We start from the raw sequence: 22,634 nt of genomic DNA on the forward strand, positions 1-22,634 counted from the left end.
TATGTCGGATTTTCTGTTGCAGGTGAAGCAGTACTTTTTGAATAATCCTGCTGGCAAATAAACAAACAAACCATCAAACAGACAAGAGTGAAAACATAAGCTCCTTAAAATGGGACCAGAGATTCATGGTACAGCAGAAACCACTGTTTTTATAGCTAGGATTTTTACTTTAATTTTATATGAATGACAGATTGCTGTACGTCGGTATTGTGTCTGACCTCTCGAAGGCAATGTTGCGAGTGTCCAGCTGAGTGGTCACCACAGGGGCAGACAGCCTGGCTGCTACCTGCTCATCACTGGGCTGCATCGCCCCCAGAAGACCCAAACCGGCAGCGGTGCTGCTGCAGGCGCCCCCATTCGCCCGGCCCGGTGAAAGCGCCGTGAGAGACGAGACGCACAGGGTCTCACAGAACACCAGCTGCCTGTCATGGTCAACCTCCATCACTTCTGCGCTGGAGTCTGGAAGGCAAGAGGGTGACAGATGAAAAGAGAAAAATGAAGGCAATGTTAGAGAGCAAGAGATGAAATAATGCAGAGAGGAGTCAGTAAAGAATCGACTGAGTGGAAAGAGCTGTGCAGCCGTGAGAGGGAGAGGATCATCCTGGAAAGTAAAGGTGCAATCACACCTGGACCAGTTCCTGTGAATATTTGCTCCATATCACGTTCACTTAAAGGAAGACAATGTGATGGATAAATGAAAGACAGTGTTTCTTAAACTTTAGCTTTGTTCAACTTGGACCTGTGAATTCACATGATCACCCAGGAGAAACAGTGTTGTTGTCTTGCTGTATCTGGTGCCCCCACAATCTCATTTTGTACAATATTATACTAGAATAGAATAGAATACAAACAGCACCATTGCTCACATAGACTGTTTGCAGCCTATGATCTTTCTGCCCCAATGCTTCATCACTATATCTCTATCAGATCCTTGATATCACATTTTTTGGTGCTGAAAGTGAGGCGCTTTCATTGTGTGCATAGAAAACCAAAGATACATTGAAGAAGAGTAAGGGATAAAGGAAGGAAAGGAGAGGAAAAGGCATGGAAGCAATCCAGTAAAGGACAATGTGACAAACACACACTTATTATATTCATAAGCCGGTGCACAATTTGGCTTCATACCTTTTTTTGTGTGAAATTTACATGTGTTTCTTGTTGAGAGTTAGATGAAAAGACTGATACCACTCTCATGTCTGTGTGGTAATCTACCACCAGCAGACTGTTTGCTTAGCTGCCTACTATCACCTCTGAAGCTCATCGTATCTCATTTGTTTAATCAGTACAAAAGCCGAAGTGTAAGGACAATAAGTCGTGATTTTATGAAGGGCTAAGTGCTGTACTATTTCTTCACCACGCTCACCGACTCCCTGTGTGCATCTGCTCTCACAGTTCATTCTGTATTATTTTCTTTGTTGTACTAAACACTTAAAAGTTTAGTAGAAGTGCTTCAGAAATAAATGTATCCTGACAGCACACTCTCTCACACACACACACACACACACACACGCACACACACACACACACACACACACAGAGTGAGGGCTAGAGTTTGACCTCTGACCTTGTCCCCTGAAAATGAAGCTCCGGTTTCCCCTCTGCCAGGTCATCTGTTCAAAGCCCATCAGGGTGGTGTCAACGCGGAGACACTGACCACTCTTCCAGACTCTGTACGTGTCGCTGGGGCAGATACGAGACACCAGGGGCACTAAGAACAAACAGAGACGCACTTTAAAAAAATCAAACTGTGCTATTTCTAATAGATATGTACAGGCTTTAATCCAGCAGTTCTTAGTGATTTCATTTTGCACTGGCAGTTGTTGGGCTCAGTAGCCCATTACAAGCAAATTCCCATAGCTATATGTAACAACATTAATATGTGCAAAAACATACTGTACAATTTTTCACAATCCCACTATAGCAACTCAGAAAATTAATCCACTTGTGGTTTTGTAAAGTACTTTGGATAAAGTGCTGTTTACATTATACTGGGCAGGAAGTGTGTGAGCATCAGAGTCCAGTACAACAGGAAGAAACCAGCCTCTTCAGTCCCAGAGGGAGACAATAACACAATTAGTCCTGACTGGTCGGCACTGGACTGTTTTACTGACTGGAATGACACAAAGTCTGGACTCACCCCAGCTGGTAAACTCCCATTTCATCTCCACATAGAAGTCCTGGGCCTGGAACAGAGAGCAGAGGAGGAGACGGGGAGAGAGGAAAAGAAATAAGAAGACAATGGACACTGATAAAGTGGAAGACAGACGGAGAAAGTTGGGGAGATAAGAGAGTGATGAATTCAAAGATGGATAGACAGAGAGAGGAAAAGGGCAAGAGAAAAGAGTGAACAAATGCAGTGATGCTGCTTTATTGTCTGTGCCAAAGATGGCGGGACTGGCACAGAGAAGAGGTTGTGTGCGTGTGCATTTGTGTGTGTGTATGTGGGTTAATAATAGAACTGATGGATGGAGGGATGGAGGGGAGAATGATGTGGGTGAGAGCAGCAGCAGATGAGGAACACTGTGATGTGACGGTTGTTTGCAAGTGTATATGTGCTTAAGTGTGAGTACTTATTGTCGTTTTCAAAGTGTGAGGGTGTTGTGTCTACCATGTGAGTATGCTAGGTTGTGTGTGTGTGTGTGTGTGTGTGTGTGTGTGTGTGTGTGTGTGTGTGTGTGTGTGTGTGTGTGTGTGTGTGTGTGTGTTTGATGATGTGTGTGTGTCTCAGGGAGCCTGCTGGAGCAGATGCACAGGAAGACAGACTCAGGCAGTTCCCTGCATCTTTACCCCTGTTCTCTGCGGCTCCACTGCTGCAGCAGCTTCAACACGATCTCCTGCACCTCCACACTTTTCCTTTCTGGATCATAACCAGCTTTCAGTGTCTCTGGTCCAAATATGTCCATTACTGCTATTGTGGCTTTAATGATGGCCCTCCTAACCCCTTCAGGAGATAGTAATGGCTGAGATTGCCCAGAGACAGAGATTTGCAACACTGAGACATTTCCTTTGTGTGTATTTCCCCTGTCAGATAGTAAACAATGTTATTAATACCTTCAAACAAAACTAAATATATTATCCTAAAACGAAGATGTAAATGTTAAAAAGATTCATCTACATTTAAAATGAATGAATGAATCTCAGCTCACAAATCCCGTTGATCTGCCTTTGTAGTTTGTGTTTCATGTATGTAATCTGCATATATGCTTGTTTGTGTTCACGCGTGTGTGTGTGTGGTCATGCGAGAGTATCTTTTTCCATGAGTGCATCAAAGTGTTGTGCGTGTGTTTGTGTGAAATCCCACTTGGCGCAGTCGCTCCAGCAGGACGGGGATGCCCGCCAGTCTCTTGGCAGTCCTCTGGTAGTCACGGTAACGAAGCACGAGACGCACCAGTTCTAGATCTCTGGTACTCACCGCCTCCTGAAGAACTGAAACAGAGAGAGAGAGAGAGAAAAAAAAACTGAGAGTAAAACAGAGCCAATCACTCATGCCTCATCTAAAATTTATGTACTTGAGCAATTTAAGGGGGCAGTGAGAATTGAAGAGAAACTGAAGTAGGCCAAAGGAAAAGCTGGTACGACCAATTACTGCAGCTCGCCCATCATTCATCAGACCGCCACTTCGCTGTTAGTCTTACAGGCTGTTCTACGCTTGAACAATTATAGAACAATTTCCTTTCTTTTCTTTATTATCAAACTTGAAGGGCTAACACATGTACACACACAGCTGAAACAATCTACATGTAGCTACACCGATCAGCCACAACACGGTGGGGCCTCCACGGATCAGACTTGTTTTTATGGCACACCACACAAATACTTGAATGGATTGAGATCTGGGGAATTTGGTGGCCAAATCAACATCTTGAACTCTTTGACATGTTCTTCAAACCATTCCTGAACATTTTTTGCAGAGTGGAAGGACACGTCATCCTGCGATCCTCCTGAAAGAGCCGACTGCCATCAGGGAATACCGTTGCCATGAAGGGGTGTACTTGGTATGCAACAGTCTTTAGGTAGGTGGTACATGTCAGAGTAACATGCACATGAATGCCAGGACCCAATGTTTCCCAGCAGAGCATCATAACATCATCACACTGTCTCCACCAGCCTGCCCTTTTCCCATTGTCCATCCTGCTGCCATCTCTTCCCCAGGTAAGCAATGCACACACACACACACACACTCGGCCATCCACAAGTTGCAAAAACGTGATTCATCAGACCAGGCCGCCTTCTTCCATTGCTTTATGGTCCTCTTACATGCCCATTGAGGGCACTTTCAACAGCAGACAGGTGCCAGCAGGGGCACTCTGACCGCTCTATGGCTACACAGCCCCATAAACAGCAGGCTGCGATGCACTGCGTGTTCTGACAACTTTCTATCACAGCCAGTATTAAGGTTTTCAGTCATTTGTGCTACAGTAGCTCTTCTGTGGGATTGGAACATATGGGTCAGCCTTCCTTCACCCCCCACACACGTCAAAAAGCCCTGGGCACACGCCACCCTGTCGCCAGCGCACCGGTTGTTATTCATTGGACCACTTTTGATAGGCACTAACCACTACATACCGGGAACACCCCACAAAACCTGCCATTTTGGAGATGCTCTGACTCAGTCATCTAGCCCTTGTCAAAGTTGCTCACATCCTTACATTTGCCCATTTTTCCTTCTTCCAACACATCAACTTCAAGAACTGACTGTTCACCTGCTGCCTAATAAATCTCACCCTTCACAGGTGCCATTTCACGTGATAATATTCATCTCAGCTGTCAGTGGTTTTAACATTGAGGATGATTGGTTTATAGTGATGTTATAACAATAATAATCCACTGACTAACAAGTGACAATAATCAGATTAGGATAAACAAGAGAATTACTTAATGACACTCTGCAACCACAGACTCAAATTAGCAATTTTTCCCTTCTAACACTTAATCCATTACCATCAAGAAAAAAAAAACTCACTTGCCACACGACACAAATCAATAGATGTGCCAACAAAAAACTTTGGATGAAGAAGGGATATTGGACTCCAGTAAAGGGTGTTGTTACACCAGCCAATATAATTTCAAGGTTAAAAAATTAATTGATTTCATGCTCAGTTTTTTTTATTCCCAGGCTTAACTGCACACTGCACTGCACAGTGCCAGCAGAGAAGAGGTGTCTTAGAGAAGCCACTTTCCTTCTGTTAGAGAGGCGGTGAAGAGAAGCTTCACGAGCAGTTTTTTTTTTTTTAAGGGGCCAAAACTGTGCTAAAATCATCAGTGCCCATGTAAAATAGAGCCAGTGGGAAACATTACTGTGGACTATTTTGCAAATACAGTGTACAATGTATCAGACATTATATATTATTATCATCCTCTTATTGTGACCAAGGGGGCCACTACCAAAACTACAGCATTTTCAGGCAATTTGTGATTGAGTTTTTCACTGGGTTACTGCAGATGACAGGCCATGCTTGGCATATTAAACTCTTCTTGTCTGTAAACATGCAAGATCAGAACATGATGTCTTTTTACTTTGAATACTACATTTAAACACATCACAGAACAGAACAGGAACTAGTTACTCAGAAACCACTTTTTATTTGCTACTTATTAGCTCCTGATTTGTTTCCCGGTAACAGAAAAAGATTTTGTTGCTATGTTTTCATAATTTGTAAAATAAATAAATAAACAAATAATGCATTGCCCATAACCACATTTTGAGTTAAAAAGGGCTACCCTATAAGAATGATAAAATTCTAGGCTAGGCCAGACTGTGGGGAACCTTACATTTCTGTGTGGAGGATGACACACTTACAGTGCAGTTAGAGCTAGCTTTTGCTTTTATCTGCTTTAATTCATAACATTTTTATCCACCAAAGGGGGTAAAAGAATTGAAATGTGGTCATAATTTTGAACCACTAGTGTGAGGAACAAACTACCATTTGTCTCCACCGTGGTTCTCATTGTTTACTCTAATTATACCACAGTGTCATAATTACTTTGACAACAATATATTATTGTATTAAATGCCACATGAAGCTCCCAACGCACAACACAGTGATTCCTTATGTATACTACACATTATGTATGCTACCACAGCTCTACTCACTTTCCTCCACACACACACACACACACACTCACCGGTCCATCCATTGCGGTTCTCCTTGCTAACGTCAGCTCCATGCTGCAGCAGGACCTTGGTGCATTCCAGGTAGCCCAGTGTGACAGCCAGGTGGAGAGGTGTCCGACCACGAGGGTCCAGAGACTCTAAATCAGTCTGGATGGAAGTAGAGGAGAAAGAGGAAAAGAAAAATTGTGGGTGGGTATAAGAGAGGGAAACAAAAAGGAAAAGGGGAGCGGACAGAGAGAAATGAAGCAGAGGCAGAGGAAATAGGGGTTAATTGTGTATCATTGTAGTGCTCTTCTTGCTCAGACAGAGGGGTAGGAAGAAACAGAAAAATATAACAAGGACACAAGCGTGATGATGATGACAGAGACGGAAAGAGAGACAGTGACAGGTGCTAATTGATCTGTCACCACTCCAACATGGCTGGGTGCTGCACTCCTGCATCCCACTTATTTTCTGGGCTGGGTAGAGTGGGTTTAGCTAAAACACAAGCAACATTATCTGCTCTTTTAACCAGGCCTCCACACCCAGGGCTTTTTATGTAGCTTTCTGTCTGCTTGTCTTCAAAACCTGGAACATGCAGTTAGTCTGAGGTTCAGAGAAGGTTGCCAGTCTGAATCCTGGCAGGGAAACGTGGGCAGGTAAGGTAAACAAGCAGCACTCTCCTCAACCTCCCATGCCAGAAAATAATATAACCTCCAGCCTCTTTGTGACAGATGTGATTTTTCTTCTTCTGAACATGTGTTACTCCGAACAACATAGCTGAACAAAAAGCATAATTAATGCTTGAGACTTCACTTCAGCTTTTGGCTCCATTCTGTATTTAGAAGCATGTCAACAAGACCTCATTTATCAGCCATATTACATTAGTGTTAATCTTTCATATCAATCATACCATTGCTCTGATGCACTGAATTGAAAAGAATTATTCCAGTCTGCTTTTATAATGCTGTCAGACATACCAGAACATATTTGGTAGACAGCTACAGATAATTTTAGATGCTCAAAATACTAACTTACTGATGTCTCTGGCTTTTGGTGCATCTTTGAAACAAACAAATGCATGAAAAAAGGGTGTTATTAGGCATGCTAGGACATGTTTTTTGAAAAATCGTGCATGTGAAATTTTGAGCCCTGCAACATGTTTTTTTCATGTCAAGAAATCATTTATCTATTTGCTTCCTTGACAACTGTTTAGTAGATGTCTGTAAGCCAGCTAGAGTGAGCAGGCTATTAGCTTAGCATAAAGGCTGGAATCGGGGTGACAGCTACAGGTGGGCTCTGTGCAAAATTTTAAAACTCCACATACCAGGATCTTTAAAGTTATTACTATTAGTAGCATGAAGCGTCATCAAGGCGCTGTGACTTTGCAAAATAATTCTAGCACAACTGTTCATTTTTACACATCTGTTACTGTATGGATTATCTTTAGAAATGCCAGGTAGGCTACCTGTTTCCCTCTGCTTCCAGTCTTAAACGCTAATTGTTGGTTGTAGATTCATATTTAGAGTACAGAGATGAAAGTAGTTTCAATCTCCTCATCTGACTCTTGGCAAAAAAAATCCCTGTATTGAAACACAAAGGCTTTTATGGTTCTTCTTTGAAATTAGAAAGCATTAGTCTTGTAATTAACATGTCAAGTGGAAAAAAAAATCCATCCCATATTGTGACATGTATCATCTGATTTTGGTAAATTTTAGAAATGTGAGTCAAATACTGAACCAAGGCTGGAAAGCACTAATCTATTGCAGGTCTTCATGTGTATTTATAGGTGTGCGAGTCCAGGCCTGTGGGGAAAAAAAAAAAAAAAAAAAAGACTGGGTGAGTCACTCGTTATTGGCACCCTCTGTGCCACCCATTCTGCTGGATCATATAGACAGAGTAACGTGTCATAATTGATCAGGAAGACTCCCACAATCCAACAAGTGTTACCGTGTCAAACAGCAACAGAGCCCACGTTACATACAACCTGTTCATTACTACATGAGCTATGGTGCTGGTACACTTAATGAGATGTCATGTCTCTTCTTCTACTAGCTGTATTGCTCTGCGTGAAACGACCCATCCCTCTCTCTGTCTGTTCCCCAGGCTGTTCTGTGCGCCACTGTTTTGTTGCCTCACTCTGCAGTGTGCTCCTTCAAAATCAGCAACTTTTACAGCACTGATCTCAGATTTGCCATCCAGCTGACGGCCACCATTATCCAAGGTGTAGGCTGATCCAAGGTCAGTTCTGTCAGTCCGTTGCGGGCTTGAATTCTAATTAAGGATTACTCTCAGAGATAAGTGGCATGACTTAGAATCAGCACTTTAATAAAGACCTTAAGGACACTGTGGAAAATGCTTTCCAGAAAAAGGAATGAAACCAGTTGGGCGAACACTGTGAGTGTTTGAATTGTGTTTCTTTATAGTGTGTATATATTATCAGAAATATTGTAAGGTCTGAGCACTTATTGATCCAAATAAATCTTTAAATCATAGCAGTGGAGAGAGAAGACATGTACTGAAGATTAATTTGAACAACTGAGAATAGACCACACAAAAACAGTGCAGCTCAATAAGAGGAAGCTGCCCTGAATGTTTACTGTGGTCTGTGTAGAATATCCTAATACTGGCAGCTGCTGTCCGACACAGTTTACCTTATGAGAAGCATAACACAGAGAGGAAGACACGGCAGTTATATTATCAATCAGTTACTGCAGCCTTCTGTCTCTGCTATGTGCAAGGGAAATGAGGAAAACCACAAGGGATTCGCACAAACACGGAGAAGCATACGAATGCAAATACAGACAAAAATATACACATAAAAAATCATCACATAAACAAGAGCACTCACATAAAATGTCCAAATGCACAGGACTGGGTTTAGCAAAGTAAAACTTAATAAGAAGAACATGATACCATGATTCCAGTCTGTTAATGGATGTACTATCTGTACAATCTCTGACTCTTTGGTTAACAGCTTTCTACTCTGCACAGCCCTTTCAGAAGCAACCCTGAAGAGAAAGAGCAAGAGACAGACGCAAATAATGTGGGTAGAGAAATTTCTATTGGAAGAAACTGCCTGTCAGCACCGACTGTAACACACAAGACAGGTGAAGATGGAGAGAGACAGAAAAAAGAAGGAATGACAGATTGTTGTTGCAAGTGATGGCTTTGGAAAACAAAGATATGGGGATGGGTGAGGACAGAGAGGAGAAAGAGAAAGCCAGTTAGAAGCAAGGAGGGGGAGCTGAAGGAAACAACAACATGGTGGTGTCCCTCAGGAGCCGTGGAGGCTGGGGAATAGAGGGATGGAGCATCATAGCAACGCAGGGGAAGAGAGCGAGTAGTCAGCTTTGTTTGTGTGTACTGCATAGCGAACAGAGTCCAGGTTTAAACATGCAAATACACACCCTCAGTGTTGTGTATGCATGTGTGTGTTTAGCACAGGCACTGTCTCAAAGGACACTGCAGAAAACATGTGTTCAGGCTGCATAAATATAAATATAAAGTAAAGTAAAGCAAGTAAAGTGTCCAACATTTAAATAACATGAAGCAGAAAGTTAAAACCTACTCCTGAATATTAATACTAAGCCTTGGAAAAATCCCCCCCCCCCCCCCCCCCCCCAAAATGGATATGGTATTTTGGAAAGAAACCCTTCACACATGTCATAAGCACAGGAAAGGGAGATTAAAAAAAAAAATAAACAAGCAACAGAGAGACTGGAACAAGCTGATGGTTAAAAAAGGATGAGACAGAGGGACGAAGGAGGAAAAAGCTACTTGGCTCTCATTTCATTTTTTTCTTTTTATGGGACTCATTCTGTCTCACAGCTGTCCTTTCATCCACTGCTCCCCCTTTAAGTGGCTGCATGTAATGTTGGTGATTATCAGTTAAAGCTTATTTTACAGCTGTACTCAATTTCGATTACTCTGAATACAAGAGCTGAGGATGAACGGCTGAAATGCAGCATAAAGACTCAAAGGGGATGGGGTTGGGGGTGGGTGGGTTGAACGAGGGATGCTAATAAGGGAATAAACAGAAATATGTGGTGAGGTGTAAGGAGACAGAGAGAGAGGGAGGGAAAGTCAAGAGGGGGTGGCAGTGGGGTGATTACAGAAGAAAGGGGGGATATGGAAGGAGACAGGTCGAGGAGAGCACAGGGTTCTGCCAGAAAACTGTGTACAATACATAACACAAGATGACAGGGAGACAACAGAACAATCCACTGAAGTGGCCTCAGTAGTTGCTTCCCCTTCTCTCCCTAAATGATGTAGCTCCTGTCTCAGTAAAAGACTGATTAAAAATGCAGGAACAAGAGAATATATTACCTTGGTTTCTTCTTGGCTTACATTTTTTTTTCTATAACACTTCTCTGTGATGCATTATACTACCAAGCATGCCACGTTATTTGCCACATCCATTATTTTGGTCAATGCAAGTCAGTCTAAGCAACCATGACAAATTACACCCTGAAATGTTATTGAGTGGACATCAGTTTCTTGGTGTTTCACAATTAGCCTTATTCCTATTGTTTTTCACCTAATTCAAAGTCAGAACTTGTTAACTGAGAACCTGCTTTCACACATATATTCTCACCAAGGAGTTTCTCAGCACCTTCACTGTCAGTCTTAGACATTTTAATGCCTTGCTAAAGGCCAAACAGATGTTTCAAAGGGTCAGGCATCTCCAATGCAGATTGATATTTTGATCCAGTAACCTCTCCATCACCAGTTCTCCTTCATTACGACTGATAACCAGTACAACACATACCCCTTTTCATATTTTCAAACCGACTCGCGTCAGTATGGGAGAAATTTGCTTTGATGACACCTTGCAGCGTTATCTGAAAACAGCGTCAGTCTCAAACTGCAGCCTCTGTGATTCGCAACTGTTCATTTGGTCCAATTTGCATCAGAAGTAGCCGGGACAGGGAGAAATTGAATAGGGTGACAGACGACAGTCAGTGTTATCAGAGCACGTAGAGACTTTTCACTGTGGACTCCAGATAAAAGAGGTGTGGGCAAGCAGTGGTTCATCGAGCATTTTGATGTGCTTAACGGCAACACGGTAACGTCAGTGGCACCTACACACATGCATACGCACACAGACACAGGAGCACCACTTAAATCCACTCAGAGCTACAGTCCTCCCACCACTACATGGTGACCTGCAGACATGCTGACATACTTACTCATTCACATGTGAACAATGTTCAGCACATGCACACACACACACAAACTCAGAACTAAATCATGATGAAGAACACTTTGAGTTCCCCCTCCCCCAATAACAAAACAGGAACTCACTCTCTCTCTCTCTCTCTCTCTCTCTCTCTCTCTCTCTCTCTCTCACACACACACAGAGTCTCATTGGCCTTGTTTGGTTTGTGTGGTTCTGTAGTTACAGTAGGGACATTATGTCATCCCTGCTCGTCTCTTGGCTCTCACTCTTCACTAGACAATGAAATCACAATGGAGGGCATACAGTGGTCAGAGTCTGTGGTGAAGGGTGTGCCACATGGGTGGTGACACATTATGTACAGTAGAGTGTTTCTGGCTAGACAAAGATTTTTTTTTTCAATAACTTGTCAGACTACAATTTTACCAGTTACTGTAAATGCAAAACCTATAGAATGAACTTGATGCATTAAAACAGTTGAATTTTGGCAAAGTTTGATAACACATGTAGGAGTGTGTTTCTTATCTTTACTTCAGAGTGAGTACTGTATTTCCGATCTGGCACAGTCATATAGTCTCTCAGTAAATAACTCATAGGTTTTGTAAGCTGAAGCTAGCTTGTAAAATAAACTTCAAAATGCATTGTAAAGTGAAATAGTTAAAATGGTTTGGGAAATATGCATATTTGCTTTATTCCCAAGAGTGAGACAAGATGACTGATACCACTTTCATGCATGCATGCTAAATATGAAGATACAGTCATTGTCCAGTTGGCTTAGCCTAACACAAAGACTGGAAACGGGGAAACAGCATACATGAGAGTGGTATCAGTCTTGTTATATAACTGTTGGACAGAATGCGACTATGCTTATTTCCCCAAATGTCTAATATATTGTAATCAGTGTAATTATATTATAAATAAAGTTGTGTTGCTGCTGCTACTGCAGAGATGGGTGAGTGTCGTTATTTGGATGAACCAGTTAACTTCCTTACAGAGCTATCTTCTAACCTATTCCTTTTGCTAAGGAATACAGATGGCAATGTCATTGGTATGCAGAAACTTTCTTTAGTTCAACCACAGGAAGAAGTGACGTTATAATGTGGCATTATTTCTTCATTGAGCCTGTTCTCCTGTTCTCCTAAAAATAGTTGAAGTTTCACCATCAGCATCATGTCAAACTGTTTTATTATAAGAAGAAAATGTTCTTGTTATCGTGACATACACTATAGTTCCTTGTTATGAGAAGAAAACTTTGCATTTATAATGAGATGCAGGAATTTCTTTTTTCCTCAGTGTGGCAGCCCCGCATGTGTTTGCATATAGTTTTGACTTAATGGAAGCACAGTGTTCACTTTTTCCTTTTATAGCCTCCATTTATCTGCTTTCCATACTTGTACACACCTTCTTCCTCTGTTTCTCTAAAACTACCTTAACACCTCTACCAGTTTTTATTTTTTGACTTTTCTTATAGATCTATATCTCTGTCCTTGTTTTTCTTCGTCACCCTCACAATTTTATTCCTTTGCACCATTAACTCCTTACATCATCTCTGCCTTTGTCTCTGTGTTCCCTACCTCTTTCTCTTTCCTGTCTTTTCTGTCTTTCCTTATTCAGTATTTGTGTCTTCTAATCAAACCCTTCCCTGGTTATTCCCTTCCCTCCTGCCCGTTTCATTCGTTCCTTCCCATCTTGCCCTCCCTCAATAGTGAGCTCAGTGGAGGTTGCATTATTGATAGGCATCTCTATCTGTGGCATCTGCTCCTTCTCTCACCCACCCTCCCCCCTCCCACCCAACTCAGTGTATGCCTGGCCTGATGCAGCTTGGCAGGTACTTAGGCCAACATCAATCTTTCATACAAACACCACACACATACACACATACACACACAAAATTGTGCATATACACATATAGCAGCTTTCCCAAAATGTTTGTGCATGGGGCACACAGGAGCAGAGGGTGGTGATGGGAGGGAGGAGTATAAAAATAACTTTTCCTCCCCCCTGCCTCCCTTCTCGCCTCTGTGATTCTCCATCCAGAAGAGACTTTGACAAACGCTAGGCTGCCATGAAACCCTGATCCATTTTCAATGTGACACTGCCTCAGAAATAAAAGGACATTACAAAACCTGCGTCACAGATGATAGAGTGAGCAGAACAAATGGTGCTGATAACCTCGCAGAAGAATAACAAAACCTCTTGCAGCATCTCACACTCATCTTAACAGAGCCAAGATTCATTTCCACTTCTGCAGGTGCATTAAAGGACTGTGAATTCGAGCAGCGGAAATAAGACCAAATGTACCCAATACCAAGTGAAAAAGATGACCTACATTCCAGCATATTTAATGTTTCTCTGTTTCGCTGCACTTTGTCTATTTACTGTCATCCCCAGTCTCTACAGATAGACAGACAGGCAGACAGAAAGACACAGGCAGAGACAGAGAAAGCTCAAACTGGTGGGATGATGATGGACCTGTCAGAATGGCAACAGGAGCATAGAGAGAGCTCCTCTGATGTTTCTCTGAAGGTGCTGACACCTGTTTGTTGCAGTGAGCTGACAGACCTCACCAAAACGCCAGGAAAGACATGCATGCAGGCCGACAGAGAGAGAGAGGGAGCTCTTATTCTCACAAAGTTGGAAGCACACTCACAGATGGAGAGAGCAAATCTTTTGTTTGACTCAAGCAGACAGTGCATACGCTGTAAAAGAGCATAATCATATAATGTAGTGGCTGTAGCCTATTGGAGTGAAACACCACAGCTGTCAGCTTTCTTTTCTTGTATGTTTGTGAGTGTGTGTGAATGTGTGTGTGTGAGAGAGCATGTGAATTATGTAGCAATCTCAGGTAAACCCAGTGGTCTGGCAAGAAATGGTTGTGCTCAGCCCGGGTTGATAATGAAATCATAGGGTCATTTTCTCTGGCACATTAAGCATTTCACTGCCAGAAGATGTGCAGGTCACATTAAACAGAAACCATGATGTTTTAAAATGTTTTTGTTTACATTACTTCATGTATTTGCCCTTGGAAAGTGGACAAACTCAAGTACCTCAGTTATGCTAAAATGGGTACAGCGTAGTTAGACTTCTATTTCATTCCAATTTTTACATCACATTCGAATAGACTTGCTTAAACACTAAATACTATAGCCCTCTACAGGTCTTTAAAACATCTTGCGTCCTCCACCACAAACTGATATAATCTGTGAATTCAGTTTCATTTTTTTTACATAGTTGAGGAGAGAAAGTTATGGAATTTTAACAATATAAAATACTAAATGACTGACTTCTATTTGCCATTGCTATACTTACAGTGCAAGTTGTTTATAACAGTTTAAAAGGAACTTACTTAAACATAGTTATTCTGAAGGGCTGCACCTTTAGCTGCAGACAGCAGCAAACAGCACAACATGCTACAGCCTGGAAGAGTTGCAGTTACCAAACCACAAAACAACTCAAAACCTTTAGAATAAGGAAAATAGCCATTCATTCAAGGAATATGGGCAAGTGTGGCAGACCAGCTGCACTTTTAGCAGTCAACATGCAGGGAGATCCCAGGGGGTCATGGAGAACTAACTGGCCTGAACTCAACTTAACTTTTTCCCACCATGGCCCAGTTCAGCACCAATATTACTGCATAGATAGACTGATGCATAGTTGCAAGCAGATAAGAATGTTGATTCACACTTACTAGGCAATTTTCTTCTCCTGAACCACCACTACCATCAGATTATCAACAGACTACCACACAATGCCAGACGCAACAATCCTACAACATCCTCAAGATGTTTTACAATAGTTAATCCTTGGTGACTTGTTATCACAGATCTCTTTGACTCATTGACTACTGATACTTTGCTACAACATCGACCTCTACCAGGGTAATGGGATCTGACACACCAGAGTCTGCATGATCACAGGGCTCAGGAACTTTTGTTCCAGGCTGAGGTCAGGACATTCACACCCATGCTGAGCACACCCTGGGTGATAATGACCTCTGATGGAATACTGGCTGACCTACAAAACTGCACTGAAGATTACTACAGCAGTGCAAACAACCTACAGTCAAACATGGTGGTTGAACCGTTCAGATGTAGGGATATTTTTGACTGTCCTGGGGGTGGGGACTTTTACAGGATCAGTAACACAGAGATTGAATATATGATGTCCAAGGAAGAGCAAAGAGTGATGATTTGAATGATTCTGCCTCTTTTAGATGACAAATGCATCTGCCATTGTTAACTGCACAGGTCTTTACTTCTGGTTTCTTATCTCTCTTCTTCAGTTCCCCATGTATCTGTTTCCATTCCTCACCACCTTATTTTCTATCTCGCCATTTTTCTTGTTTATTTCATCACCAATCTCTCTTTCCTTTTACCTATTACTGCCAATCTGTGTCTCTTTGTCTCACTCTCTGTTAAAAGCTTTCAGCAACTTAATTAAATCTGACCCCAACCCAACCATCATGGCTTCTCCTTGTGGCTTTGCTGTGTTGCAATTAGGACTTGGGTTTCATTACACTGAGGGAAGTAAGAGGGGTGAGAGTGGGGGTGATAGATGGCTGGCTGGAGGTAAAGAGGGATGAAAGGCACCATGGGAAGTGGATAAGGAAGACTTTATACAGTGGGTGGATGTGATTTGAGGAGACAGGGAGGAGAACACTGAGAGGACAAGGGGAGAAGGTAAGAGAGGAGACTTGTAGAAGACAGGTGCAAGCAGATAGCAGATGGTTGGCGTAACAATTCAGGCCCAGAGTGAAGGCAAGGAACACGAGAGCCTTAATTTATGGCTCCGTTCCCTCAAGCCATAAACCTGGCATGAGATTTTATAATGCTGATTTAACATGAGCACCTTGCTGAGGGCATCATAATCTAACCACGCACTGAAGGAAAAAGAGAGAGCTGGGGTCAGGCGCAGAGACCGAGAGAGGACCAGGAGCAGCAACAGAGACAGAGAGCAGAGATCTTTGTGTCATTTCCTGCCTTTGTCTTGAGATAGACCATTACTCCTTACATGGCCCTGTTCATTTTCAATCACACTGTGCTTTTATGTCTGTGTGCAACCCAGACAGACTCTGTTCATGGTCAAAGTCTGTCATTATTTCCTCTCTACCTCCTCTCCTCTTCTCTATTCTCTGTCTTCACTCCCGTCATCACCTTGTTTGTGCCCCCACTGCTTGGTTCAGTCTGTCAGTGAATGTTGCCTCCTTGCTTTACCCATTTCACCTCTCTTTACCTACCCTGCTCCCATCTAGTTCTATGACTCTGGTGAAAACAGATGAAAACTGATGAAATTTCATCCTTTCTTTTTCAATCCACTGCTTATTCTTCCCATTTTACTAGTCATCCCATCTCTATCTTTCTCTGTGCACTTTCTCTGTTGTCAGCTGTGTGTCTCTGGCATTTATTCAACCACTCCTCCTGTTACTATGTTAGGTTTCCTCTCTCTGGCTTTGCGTCGTAACATTGATATCCGATGTACCAATTATTCCACTGTAGCCTGGCGTGGCAGAATTTCTGCTCCAATCACTCACTCAAACATGCAATCTGTTACATATGGAACATGCTTCTGTTGCTTATGGAACATTGGGCAAACACTGAAGCCTACAGAGACTTCCCATACCACAAGTTTTGAAAAACAGGTATTTTAAAATACTTTTAGAACCATCTCACACCGATCATCCACTGTGTTGTGCTTGAAGGAAATAAGAGTGCAGTCAGAAACACTGCTGGATATTTGATGCATGCACATAGTGAAATGAAATGAGACTTGTCATTTCACCAAAGGAAAAGCAGGCTTTTAAAAAGTTTTGATATGGAGATGGCTGTAGAGTACCTATATTTTGCTGTGGCACAGTGCAGAGGTCAGTGATGTTATACTGTTCCTGCATAGCTGAGAGGGAATTGAATTCATCAGAGACCAAACATTAGCATGCAATATCGACACAATGCTGCCTTTGTTATTTTGGCAGTTACAGCACAGCCATACTGTGATATGCTCATGCCTGTCGTGATATCATAGAAAATCACAATGTAATGTATTGTAACATATTCTCACAACAAGTCAGTTCAGTCTTTTCAGTCATGGCTCTTGCCCAAATTAGGAACCTGCCTCTGTCTTTTCTCTCTCTAGAAGTGGATCATAAACTCACTTTAGTCTCACAAGCGTACATGTGTATATGTCAAATGAGGGTGGGATATTTCTGTTAGCTATCCAATCTAGAAAAAATAAATAATTTAAAATAAAATAAAAATAAAATTTTGCATGAATTGGATTTAATCTGCCAGACCGGCCTCCTCATTTTGGCTTATCTCCTTCAGTAGGGCTTACTGCTTTCAACTGCTGATACAAGACTTCAACTACATCCATCTGTTTGTACTATGAGCAGAAAATAATAGAGTAATGTTCAGTGTTTCAGTGTTTTTGTAACATTTAAACGGCTAAGACAAACGTTTGTCCATCATAAGTAGACAGGAAACTGGTCACAGTGCTGGTTTTGCCCCAGAGACAGGAACCTATGGCTAAACTGACACATGTAATAAACAACAGATATGAAACCTACACATATCTCATCCTATATCTATTTTCAGTGGAACTGGTATTTGCACAATTACAGTCACCACCTTAACTGTACCTGCTCCACCATGTTTTCTCTCAGTTGGTTGGTCTGTCTGGATACTGTCACAGTGGGTCAGTGAGAAATGTAGGCTGATAGCTTTGGTTAGCACTATTCCAATTTTGAGCATCCAAATCTAGCATCCAAGTCTAGGTCAATGCATGTGATCAGGCAGGCCAACTAGGGCTTGGACATACTTGGTACAGTAATACTGGTGTCCTAATTTCCTAGAGTGGGCACTTCGGAAGCTCTGGAAAGATTTACATTTAAATAACCATCAACTTTGTTCATTATTCCTGCAGCTTTCGACTTCCATCGCTTGCCTGCGGATATTTAATAAAAAAACAAAACCCTGTGATGTCAAAATGTGTTGAGCCAGCCAGAGCCATGGGACAGCCACAGTTACCCAGAATGCGTCTTGACACCTGTCACCAGCATCATATTGTGTATGCATGTGTTTTTCATGTGTCTGTAACTGACAGAAGCTGGAGTCTGAGGCATGTCGTGTGTGTGCTGTCCTAGTTTAAGAAGTATTGGACAAATAAACTAGGGCCTCAGTTTAAAATTTAAAGTATGTCATAAACTGGATGCCAAATGTGTTCGGGGATCTGATGCTGACGCAATGCTAATTTTATTAGTTTAGTAGCTGACATATATTCATGTGGAGGGTAAAATGTTTGACTATGCAAAAAAAAAAAAAAACACTGTTGTACAACACATGCAAATCCATGATGCATACTTACATGTGCATACACCCACACACAAACACACTGACAATAAGCAAGAGAGTAAGCAATACAGAGGTGTTTTGTAGTTACAGTTATAGATGAGGTTGAGCAGAAGTTCATCAACAATGAGGGGGAACAAAAACCAAAAAAATAAAAGCCAGAAGTGAAGCTTTTTGTTTTCTGCTGTATTTTACTACCTCTCTCCTCACAGCTTGCTCTGATCTGCCATCAAACAGAGCGAGCTGATAACTGAGGTTTAGGTCTAGGAGAGTGCCCCTGAGATGGCATGAAAAGAGCAAGGAACAGTGGTTGTGAAATACAGAAAAAGTCTTATTTTGTGCCTTTCTCCCTCTTTTCCTCTCTATATTTTGTTAGTGCTTCTTTTGACATTGTTAAACAGTTTTAAAGCCATATTGCAGTAAAAAGTGTGGCACCCATGAAATCCAGTCATCATCAAGAAGCCAGGGGATTCACTGAAAGAGATGGCAGGGGTTGGCATAGGTCTAAATTTTGCTATATTTAAGGACATGTCTCATGAAGTTTCTGCTGTGGTGAACACCATTAAAAAAATATATCAACAGAATATTTGTTTGCCATGGTAGTTGATCATGACTGTCCTGTAGATCTACAATAAGTCCTTATTGAGCACAAACAAAAGAGGAGAGACCATGGATCAGCATCAGATCTTTTTCTTGAATCTAAACACTTTGGTACCTGAGATGCTCCACAGATTTGTGTTTGCATCCATGCAATGTAGTAAAAGGAACTACAAGGCAGTCTGTTTGGCTTAGTTTATAAAAATAATAACGATACAGTATGATATAAAGATCCTTGGTCCAAATGCACAGCCAGAACAGTAATAAAATCTGCATCATAAAATATTTATTGATACAAGGATTCCTAAAAAATGAATGGCTATGGGGCTGAGAGGACTAATTTATTGAGCCCATCTGTAAAAAAATAAACAGCAAAAAGTTTCAGTTTGGAGAACTTCATGTGAAAGTTTACCTAAGTACATCCATGTCAATAGGGACTATGACTGTGCTTTGTACCAAATTTCACGGCAAATCATCCAGTATTTTTCAAGACATTTCAAACTGGACTGACTAAAGTGTCGAACTGACGGACCAACGGACTACTGACACTTGTCGGGGGCCGTGCAGCTAGTGTAGCTACTGGCTAAAGATGGATTTTTGTGAGTAGTCTACAGGGAACCCATACCTTGAACCCATGAATTCGAAACTAAAGAAACAGTGACTGGTGATCTGCTCTTTTTATGTCAGTGATCAGCCATAACAGTGTGAAAATGAGTAAACAACACTGGCAAAGCTACGAGGGTTTGAAAAGGTTTCGCTGTCTCCTCTGCCTCTAGAGCATACATGGTTCATTTCCAGCTCCCCTTTCTATGAAACAGAGTATCTGACAGTGACTTATATACCAAAGGTCTTAGATAGTTCTTAGAGCCTCATCACTTTGAGGTGTGATCAGTTTTGCCATTTATTTGCCAATAGTCATAATTATGGTTAAGGGTTAAATGGTAAATGTTACTGCTGCACTCCCTTACTGTAAATGTAGGGATTGCAGTAAACCAGTTGATGGCTGGCTTTGGGGCACTTGCTGATTATTTTGGTGTAAAGAGAAGGTTTCCGTGGGTTATGATTTTATAACCATAGGACGGTAAGGGTGTGCATGTGCAAGTAAGTGTGCATAAATATGTGTGGGCAAGTGTGCTTACATGTGTGTGGAAGTGTGATGTCTTGAGACCACTGCATGATGCATGCACTCAAAAATCTGTTTAGTTGCTAACCTGCAGAGCAACTCTTATGTAATGGCAAAGCGCTTCAATACATTTGCAAAAAAAAAATATGCACTTGCATAGTCACTCTCTTTCTTACACATACACACACACACTAGTGTAATTCTTATCATATCATCGAGTCCCTCACCCTAAGCTGAAGTACTCCAATTTAACCAGTGGGTGATGATAATTTTCTGTCCTTTTGATTATGACAAACATCTTCTGTGGAAACCTAATACAGTACCTTAATGATTCCATTACTGTATTTACTGTGGTGGTTGGCAACTGTTCGCCCACATGCTTAGTATCCGCATTGTCTCACCCACTCACAAACGGCTTAGGTGCTGGTGGGAAGGTAGAGAGCCTACAGTTTTTAGTAGATCACACAATAATGCTTCTTACACACACATATACACACACACTATATATATGTATGAATTGCAGTCATTTGAACTTGGAATTTTTCCAAGAATTAACTCCTGATACAACTTCCCATGCATATTAAAATCACTGGGAGGATGAATATTTTAAGCCTCAGTGCAGAAAATAACAGAGATCCTTGACATATGAAGTCTGTGATTCAGTCCGTGATATAAAAATGAATGACAGTACCAAAAAAGTCTAAATTCAAGTCCCATGACAAGGTCTACAAGTGTCTCCCTCCACCCTACAGATAACAATTAACTGCGCTATTCCCATTTTATTGAGCTCCTGTATGAGATGGTCCTTGGATGGCATCTAAATCTCTACCTATTAATGGACCCACACGCCCAGATAATAATCGCATATAATGAAGACACAGGCCTACATCTGTAAGGAGATATGTGTTTGATCGCTCCTCTCTGCCTCACCTGCTCGTTCGCTGCCAGCTCTTTCTCCAGCTGTCGGTGTTTGTTGTGCCACACCAAATAGTGGATAGGATAACGACTCTTCTCCGGAGTTTTCTTAGCAGAAATCATCCTCGGATCATAGTTTGCCTCCTTCTCTTTCTTCACTGTGGATTCTCAGGATACTTTGTTCTTAATTTACGTTATATAATCAAGCCTATCATCCTTTTCCGGCGGCGATGACCAAAGGCGTGTAGGGGCAGCGTTACGCGTCAGGAGCAGTGAATGATTCTCCACTCGTTTTGCCTAGAATAAACGCCAAAGCCCCGTGAAAATCATTAAGGCTATAGAAAGAACCCCCTCGTCTGACTGTCTCAGTATATTAGGCTACACCTTTATTTCTTAACCAACCGCTCCTCCACCTCTTGCCTCCCCTCTCTATCTCCCCTGCCTACTCTAACACATCTATCCTCCTCCTCTCCTCCCATCCGCTGGTGACTGAGAAAAGATGCGTTGACAAGCTGCAATGAAATGTGCGCACACGCAGCCAATCCGCTGTCATTGCTGCTTCATCAAAGAGCACCGCAGAAATCACAAGTATTTTTTTCAAATTAAAAAATGTATAGATTTAAAATGTAAAGATACATGTAAAGATAAAGTTTAACACCTTTGGTCAATATATATATATATATATATATATATATATATTTTTTTTTTATTTTTTATTTTTTTTATAGTGTTTCTCTGTATGTGTGTCAGTTTGTGACAGACTGGCGACCTGTCCAGGGTGTACCCCTCCTTTCGCCCAGTGTCAGCTTATTTTTTTTTTTTTTTTTTTCGTCTGTGTTTGTAAGTGTGCTGCACTGTTGCCTAAGACATAAACAAATAATACAAATAATACAAATAATAATAATAGAGATGAGAGTGTTACATACATTTATGCATTGAATATCTTTATCTGGTAGCTGTCAAAGCTCCAAATGAACCTAAGAATTTTATGTAAATAATTAAGTAAATAAATAGCTTTCATGAGATTAAGTATGAAAGAGAAGTCAAAAAGGGACCATATGAAGCACTGATCTTTGGTTATTTTGTCAGTTGACTATTAGGGTACAAAATATCTGCAGTAAATATTTTTATTAAACCAGTTCTGTTAATAATAATAAAATAATAATGGTAGGCTCAAGTCAATATGATGTCTAACATTTAAATTATGCTTATAAATGTCTAACAACAACAAACTACATTTTGGCCAGAAAATATGAAACAATGGTGCATTTTCTGTTTTGATCTGTTTGTGAAATCCATCCTGCCTTTTAAAGAATATGATTATGTCTTGCCCCCTCACCCCTCCCTGCCCCTCCATAGGTAGAGGCTGCAGGGATGTTGGGTGTG

At 41.5% G+C, this 22,634-nt stretch overlaps 1 protein-coding gene across 1 annotated transcript in view; it reads right to left on the bottom strand.

The window, feature by feature from the left end:
- Positions 1-21,600, bottom strand: part of ankrd13b (ankyrin repeat domain 13B) — a 38,887-nt gene extending 17,287 nt beyond the window's left edge. The window contains exons 1-6 of the mRNA XM_041045988.1: positions 21,264-21,600; positions 6,127-6,262; positions 3,302-3,426; positions 2,138-2,183; positions 1,565-1,708; positions 219-459 (exon numbers count right to left, since the gene is read on the bottom strand). Of these exons, the coding sequence (XP_040901922.1) occupies positions 219-459; positions 1,565-1,708; positions 2,138-2,183; positions 3,302-3,426; positions 6,127-6,262; positions 21,264-21,371 (800 nt within the window). The 5' untranslated portion in view covers positions 21,372-21,600. The remainder of the gene's footprint in view (positions 1-218; positions 460-1,564; positions 1,709-2,137; positions 2,184-3,301; positions 3,427-6,126; positions 6,263-21,263) is intronic.
- Between the last annotated feature and the right edge of the window lie 1,034 nt (positions 21,601-22,634).

Source organism: Toxotes jaculatrix, chromosome 9 (assembly GCF_017976425.1).
Source record: "Toxotes jaculatrix isolate fToxJac2 chromosome 9, fToxJac2.pri, whole genome shotgun sequence".
Classification (NCBI taxonomy): Eukaryota; Metazoa; Chordata; class Actinopteri; family Toxotidae; genus Toxotes; species Toxotes jaculatrix.